Source organism: Gossypium arboreum, chromosome 6, assembly GCF_025698485.1.
Source record: "Gossypium arboreum isolate Shixiya-1 chromosome 6, ASM2569848v2, whole genome shotgun sequence".
Classification (NCBI taxonomy): Eukaryota; Viridiplantae; Streptophyta; class Magnoliopsida; order Malvales; family Malvaceae; genus Gossypium; species Gossypium arboreum.
In genome coordinates this window covers 7,794,763-7,803,216 of record NC_069075.1, presented here as the reverse complement: position 1 = coordinate 7,803,216, position 8,454 = coordinate 7,794,763, and the positions used below count along the sequence as shown (strand labels likewise).

The following is an 8,454-nucleotide window of genomic DNA, read 5'->3' as shown; positions in this document are numbered from 1 at the left end:
CCACTATCGCCTGATCGTTGACTCGTGTGACCAGAAAACACTAAGGCCATGGCCGGAGCTGGAGTAGAAGGACCACTGTAGTCACGATCAAATTGATAGTAACACCTTTACGCCAAATTTCCATAGCGGCTGCATATTTGTCACTGAAGCCGAGTGTGAAACCCACGCCTACTAGCTGAAGAAGAAGAATGACCACCACGTACTGAGTCCGTCACTGGTGCCGTTAGAACCGCTGCCACCAGATTCTTGTGAAATGACGCTTCATGTACTGCATGAACTTGCCGATTCTCAAACTCTAGGATCACATCAATGAGCTTTTGAAGAGGAAACGGTTCATTCGAGAATGAGGCTAATGTGAGAACGACATCATAGTCTGACAAAAGGCCAACAAGGATGATCTTTACCTTCTCTGCCTTTGGTACCGCAAATCTAGACGCCTTGAACAAAGCACAGGTGTTTTGTATTTTCAACAACATATTACTTCATTGACATCATCCCTTTTTTGATTTAGTAGAGGTCGTGGTTTATGCGGGATAACTTTATTCCAGTGGCAGTGACGAATAGGTGATTCACAATACTCCACACCTCACACATTAATTTCGCAGCTGTAAAAAAGAACAATAGAGAAAAACTAATAGTTGGTAATAACGAAGAGGCAAGAAGCTTATCTTGCTGAACATACAACGAGGCATCGAGATTCAGAGTCAAAACCCTATCTAGAGAGGAGACAAAACTGGATGACACAGGTAAAGTCCCTTCGAGAAATTCGAGCAACTCATAACTTTCTATTATGAGCTGTATATGCTGTAGCCATTGCATAAAATTTTTATTCTCTAACTTTACTATATTATGACAAGGGAATATCTGAAGCAAGTGCAATCCAGAGAAGGAGGGATTGCCACAATCAGCAGCGGTAGAATCAGTGAAATTAGCCATGAATTAGCAGTAAGAAGGAGCACCAGGAGCTTATGCGACTGATACCATATTAGTAAGTATAGGAAAATAGAAAAGAAATAAAAAATGAGGAATTACTGAATATTCTATTATTGATTGCTTGATTGAATCTGTATAGAAACAAGACTTATATACTCCATACACAGCTTAGAACATTCCATAATGATTTAAACCAGGAAACCACAACAACACAATCACTTTCCACTAACAACTTATGCGTGCTTGACCATCTACAAACCGAGTATATGGTGACGGCTACCTTTATAGCCAAAACCTCAGCCAAAGTTGGATAAAAAGACCTACATATTTATAAAAAATGACTAATAAGGCTCCCTTATGATCACGAAGTATCTCATTAATCCTCGCTGTACCATTATTACCTACAACAACTGCACCTACATTGAATTTAATAGAACTAAATGGATGAGGCATCTAGATTACCCTCTTAGTGTCGTTCTTATGTGTATTCGTTAGACGAAAGTTTTGAGGGGTAAGAAAATGTTATAAAAGAAGAAAGTAATGGCTATTGAGGAAATAGCAAGTTGCTGTAAATGTTTAAAATTCTATTATTTTAACTAGTTTAACTGTTATGTAAAAACATTGTGTTTTATCTTTGTTTTAATTTTAATAATACAAGATCATTTTGGAAGGGCCATTTTAAACATTAAAATACGGTGTTTTAATGTTATTAGCCGTTTAATTAAATGGTTCTTTTTGGGACACCTGGACTATTAGTTTTCAGGTGGTTTTGAGGCCGTTACTCATACTAAAAGCAGAAATAAAGGCTGAAATGAGTGTTATGAAATTGGAAAACAAATTTTTCTTCTTTACTTCTCCTTTCTCTCTGTGTTTTTCTTCTCTTATTTCTCTTCTCTCCTAGATTTTTTTTAACCCTCGCAACAAAAGTATCAGAGCCTCTTGATACTCATGGCCAACGATGGGGTAACTACTAGGTTTAAAAAGGAAATAAGCATGTTACAACAAGAACTATCTTAGCTGCATGTGGAGATCGACTCCAAGATTATCTCTCGTATTAAGGATTTCCATGAGACTATCAAATGTGAGATTTATACTGAACTTTATTATCTATTCGAGTAGTATTTTAGTCAAAACTCTTCTTCAACACTTGTTGGAACAAGTCTAGACAATGGTAAGGGTATCTTGGGGAGTCCTCCATCTAGAATTCCTTTAAGGGAGCATCTCACTGTGTCATCTCTGCCAAATCTATAGAACATGGAGACACCAACTAGTGTTATCTTTATGGACACGATTAGCAAAAATAACAAGCTAGAATGTCTTCGTTTTGATGGGACGGACTTTAGGGGTTGGTGTGCAAAGTTAGACCAATTTTTTAAAGCTAGAAGAAAGAGTGAGCAAGCCAAAGCCAAAGTGGTCATGCTGCATTTGGATGGTAAGGCATTGGATTGGCACCACTTCTTTGTGTAGAAGCAGGAAGGGTTACCTCAACTATCTTGGAAGGTGTATGCCAAAGGGTTGAAGGACACTTTGGCTTTGACACATACCTAGACCCTTTGTCAGAGTTGGTTTCACTCAAGCAGTTAGGGTCTGTTGGTCAATACGACGATTGTTTTGCAAGTCTACTAAAATAGATCTATTTACCTGAAGCGCATGCCTTAAGTGTCTTTATCAGTAACTTGAAGCTTGAAATAGGCCAGCACTTGAGGCTATTTTTACCTCAAACTCTAGTAGATGGTTACTTGTTGGCTAGACAGGTAGGGGGTATATGGTTGGGACCTTCAAAGAGAAGTTTCACTATAGAGGGTGGAGTGAGTCAATTTAAGTCATTTTTGCCTGGATCTAAGTATCTACAGACCTCTAGTAGCTCACAAACAGTTATAGGGCATACCAATAGCAGCGTGCAGCAGAAGACTCCTGTTAAGTCTTTGTCCCAAGCTGAAATGGATGACAGAAGGAGAAAGGGTCTCTGTTTTTGGCATGCTACTACATACACACCAAGGCATAAATATGCTTAGTCTCAACTATATCAGCTCTTGATAGAATCCAATCCTAAAAATAAGGGTGAATCTAAAAGTCCAACTTTAGAGGATTTCCTAGACTGCAATGAACAAGTGAAGGCAGTGGACCATGAACCTAAGATCAGTCCATCATTACTGTCATTGCATGCCTTAAATGGTTTTCAAGGGCATAACGCCATGAGGATTTTAGCTTATTTCAACAAAAGTGGAGGTGATTATTTTAATGGACTCTGGAAGTATACATGACTTCTTAGATACCAAACTGGTAAAGAGGCTAAATCTACCAATTGAGAAGACCACTTCATTAAAGGTGATGGTGGCAAATAGGGTCAGACTTTCTACTCAAAGGGTCTGTTGATCTGTCCAATGGGAGGCATAAGGCTCCTGCTTCCTTACTGATTTTTTGGTATTTCTAGTCAAGGGTTGTGACCTTGTGTTGGAAATTCACTGGTTGTTGTCTCTTGGTTTCATCATATGGAATTTTCCCTCTTTGAATATGCAATTCGAGTGTTTAGGGCAACATCACAATCTTCAAAGTATTGTTTCTAAGGAGCATGCACCTGATGCCAGGCAGGCAGTTGTCCAAATATTTTCAAATAGCTCGACATGGACCTTGTCCTATGTTATTGACTACTTGCTAACACACATCCTTGACAAAAATTTAGCCCTGACCCAAAAAATTTAGCCCCGTTTGTTAGGATCGGGCCCGGCCTGAAAAATGGGCCTAAAATTCTGTCCAAGCACGACTCGAATAAAATGCTAAAATCAGTCCGCCACGACCAGATTAATTTTTTATATTATTTTTATATAATTTTTAAATATATATAATACATATAAAATACTAAAAACATCAAAATAAATGTTTCCCAACAAATTGAAAATAAATTCTAAAAAATATGTATACTTGAATAACACTAAGATAGATGCAATTTTACAAGCAAATGCCTCTAAAATAATAACAAAATTAACAATAAAACAAGTTTTATACAATATCCAAACAATAACAACAAAATAGTAACAACATAATAATAAAATGATAGCAAAATAGGGAGAAAACAAGAAAATAACATTAAGAAACAAAAAAAAAAGTAATTTTATTTGTCCTTTAGTGAATTTGGGTCGGGTCGGGCTGTGCCTAGGAAAAAATGGCCTTACCCGAGGCCTAACCCTTTTTTTAAACAGACTTTATTTTTTGTCTAAGCCCATTTTGGGCACCTATATTTTTACCCAAACCCTCCCACATTTCAGACTGATTTTCGGACTAGGCCGAGTGGCATGACCCATAAACAGGTTTAGGCGCACTACAGCTGCCAAACCCCTTTTAGTTTTAAGTTTTATATATAGTTTAGGTTCGAGAGGATGGGGCGGCGCACAACCAACCCCTTTACCCTTTAAGGTTTTATATATTATATATGTAGTTAGATAAAATTACACCTCCCAAAAAAATACCCATTGTTACGTTTATTTTTATTTTCTTTAACTAAAATTTCTTTTTTTTTTTTTACATATTTCCTTTTTATTGTTGTTCAATTTTATGAAGTCATTTCATCTTGTTCTAGGTTTTTATCCAATTTTTGAAATTGTGAAACTCAAATTGTATGTAAAAATTTTTATCCTGGTATTAGTTATTTTTCCAGTTAAGGATATAAGTATTATCCTCTTAAAAAGTCATATTGGCATCAAGTCAAAAAGGATTCGTTGATTCGATGTTGTGCAACTTATAGTTGGAAGAACTGTTACAATTGTTTGTCGTATTCGGTCTATCGATGAACACATCGATGTGTCCAATTAAGTGGTTGGTTAGATCCATCAAGGTAAATAACACTCGGATTTAAGCAACTCACATGGTTGAAGTCCTTAGTTCAAGTTGGGCCCTTCTAGTTCACAAGGGTACCAGAGAGCTAAATTGTGAACGCGTGTTTCCTGGTTGTTCGTTCTGTAAGGGTTAGTTGTTGGGTGTTTTTGTAATTAATTTACACAAGAAAGGATTGGTGGTTTGAGTCATCCCCAATAACTATAACCGATTTATGGATTGAAAGAGAAGACTTGTTATCAAGAACGGTTCAAAACCGAAACCAAAATGCCTGAATCTAGAATATTGTCACATCGATTTATTTGATTTTAGTTTATTTTACTACAATTTTGATTTCTATTTATTTCTATTATTTTTAATTAGATTTAATCTCTTTTTATTTTTCCACAGAGTGTCACCACCTAGCACACAATTTTAAATAGGGCTGATCCTGCTCCTAATACTGCTATTTATTTACAATTTTAAATGGGGTTAATCCTACTCTCAATAGTGTTATTTATTTACTGTTTAGGTGTAAGAATATTTTTTTAAGAAATTCGAGGTACAATTTGATTATTGAGATTAAAATCTCTTCAAAAGAAAAGAGAATATTTTCAAGAAAAATCGGATAAAATATTTGTGTTGGAAACACAAAAAAATTATGACCTTCTTCAAGGATATAACATTTGAATTGCTCAATCGGAAAAATAAATAACCATAAAAAGATACTTGAGTTGTATTTGACACAAATATCATTACAATTCACAAGCCATTTACAAGTACATATATGAGCTGTAATAACCAAACAAGAAAGCCTTAGAAGAACACACACAATTCACAAATTATTTGCAAGGAAACATTAGAAGAACACACAAGAAAGCCAACACTTGTAAACTGTAATGTGAAGTGTTCTGCAACCAACCAAGGTAGGAGTTCTGGGGGCAACGGATCATGAAGTTCCTTCATCTTCCCGTTGTATAAAAGAATAATTAAATATCTGCCATGTTATACATTCCAAATGAACAATGTAGTCACACCCATTCTTTAAGCACTCAAGAGATAGATCTAGGCAAGGTTGATGACAGACATGACATGCAGAGATCTTCTTGGTGAAAGTGAGTTGGTGTGGATGGCTCCTCATTCTATAGGAACCCCCAAGCTTCATCTATGAATGCCTTTTCACAACACATTCACGATGAGCTGAAGTGTTACAAATTGCACAATGGTAAAACTAATGGTTTGGATTTCTAGTTTCTTCACAAATGTCACAGTAAGTGTATTCTGAATAAAGATTATCCTCATGATAGGTGAGTATGAGAGGATGCTCATCATACTCGTGTTGAATCTTGTTGGGAAGCCTAAGGCACCTATTATGCACAGTAAAATTGGAGTCTTTGCATACATATGCTCCATGTAACTGATCTCCACATCCATTGCATTGCCCTTCATATTTGTCATAACGGTAAAGACGGTGTTTATGCCCTTGAAATGTGGGAGTATCAGAAATTAGAGCACATGCAAGGCATCTATAACCCTCACAAGTATTGCATTTGTATGAAAAACTAGCATTGAACCAATAGAAGCATCGTGGACAACGGAAAATGTGATTTGAGGTCAAGGTAAGGGGACTTTGGTGACGCTGAAACAAAGGTATTTCTTTTTAGGTGCTTCTGCACATGATTTATGGAGAAAGAATTCACATTGTGAACAACAGTAAAATAAAGTTGAGATGGATAACATACAACCATCACAAACTTTATGACCCTTAGAATCATTGCTTAGAACCAAGTTATGCTGATGGTTCAAATGCTTTATCTCTGAAGCTATTACAATGTCTTCTCCAAGTTTAGTCACTCTGATAACAGCGAAGGCCGACTTCTCGTTAAGATCCTCATCCATGTATTCCAAATCATCGAATGAGAACCAACTATATTCTTGTACACAATCCGCATGAACAATGTAATTGCAATCAGAACAACAATAAACCCCATGCTGTGCATTTACCTCTTCAGGGCAAGCTTCACATATCCATGTTTTCATCTCATATTGCCCAAGGATGAAGGTGTGGGAAAGCCGATGACGATGTCGTGGAAATTTGATGATGGGTGGCAATGAAATGCATTTTTCATGGATTGTAAGACTGCATTTATAACAAGTATAAGAAGCACAATTCCCCGTTGTACCACATGCATCACAAATGAATGGGACTTGCTTCCAGAACAAGGTGAATGGATGCTCATGAATTTCACCTTTAATAATAGGTGGTGGGGATGCACAATCAATATGAAGCTTAAACTTGCATATGGAACAACAATAAACAAGCCCTTGATCTTGGGTTTTTTGACAGATTTGGCAAGGAAGAGATTCTGGATCGAATTTTAGAAAGAGAGGATGGTTACGGTGGCAAAGGTGCTTAATTTTAGTTGGTAGCTCAGCACATGTTATATGAAGGGCAACCTCACAAGGCGAACAACGATAAACAAATCCCTTGACTTGGGTTTTTTTACACATTTGACAAGGGAGAGGCTTACTATTGAACTGTAAAATTAGAGAATCCGGGCTATGGAGAAAATGGTTGATTTCAGTAGGCAAATCAACACATTTCTTGTGTAGGAAAATGCCATGGTCAAGATCAAGGTATGCAAAATCTAATAATCGCTGCCAACATGCAAAACACTTGGCACCCTTCAATTATTCCAAAAATTTTTCTATAGAGACCAGTGCCTCTTTATGGGGAATATCTTCAAGCTTTCCAAAGCCTTTTTCAGCAATGCTTTTTGAAAGCAAAGCACATTTGATATGAAGGTTAAGGTCACAAGAACAATGATAAACAAACTCGTCAAGTCCTTTGTCACAAAAATCACAAATATTTCTGTATGGTGGACTTACTTGAAGTTTAAGGCTGTGGTTGCAATGAAAGGGGTGATTTATCTCCGAAGGAGCCTCAGCGCACAACTTGTCTAGTTAATATCCGCACCCTACACAGTTGAAGCTTGAGCCCGAAACAAGCTCCCCACATCCCGAGCAATAAGCCTTCTCACTTTCATGGTTCTGCTTTTCAATGCACACAAGTGGATGTTTATGGCTGAAGTGTTGAAGCTCCATATCTCTCTTTCCCTCTCGTTTCTATGAAAGTTTTGTGGGTTAATTAGAAGCAAGGTATGTGGGATTTTGAAGTCCCCTGATTCAAATTTTATACAGGATATCATTCTGTTTTTTATTTTTTTATTTTATGGAAAAGACACATTTATATACTTTACTTCTTTTGAAAGGAAAAAATAAATCAAACATATAAAATTATGAGAGAATATGAGAAACAATAAGAAAAATCTGATTAGTCGTAATACTATAAAAAAAATAAAGATAACGTGTAATTATAATTTCATATAATCATTTCTCATGAAATTATATATACAAATGTAAACTTAATCAGGGTTGAATAGCAAAAGACTTGTGCTTTAAACATCCCCTACCCCTTGAAAGCAAAATTGTAATTTCTTTAGGAATTCCAAGCTTTTATTAATTATAGGACGACATGTCATTTTATCAATGGTGACATTAGAGGGTTAAAATTTAAAAATTGATAAAATTATAATTTAAATTTTTAAAAATTATAAAATTTTAAGTTTACAACAAAAATTATATTTTTCTCTCATAAAAAATTAATTTAATTTCAACCTCTTTAAAAAAATTTATTTTGGAAAAGATAAC

At 35.9% G+C, this 8,454-nt stretch overlaps 1 protein-coding gene across 1 annotated transcript; it reads right to left on the bottom strand.

The window, feature by feature from the left end:
* Positions 1 to 6,217: 6,217 nt before the first annotated feature.
* Positions 6,218 to 7,254, bottom strand: LOC128293759 (protein kinase C-like 2). The gene has a single exon (XM_053029266.1). It carries the CDS (start codon positions 7,252 to 7,254, stop codon positions 6,358 to 6,360), a length of 897 nt encoding a protein of 298 aa, XP_052885226.1. The 3' UTR covers positions 6,218 to 6,357.
* Between the last annotated feature and the right edge of the window lie 1,200 nt (positions 7,255 to 8,454).

Coding starts and splice junctions, on each gene's coding strand:
- LOC128293759 (XM_053029266.1), bottom strand. CDS start 7,254: ATGTGTAAAAAAACCCAAGTCAAGGGATTTGTTTATCGTTGTTCGCCT.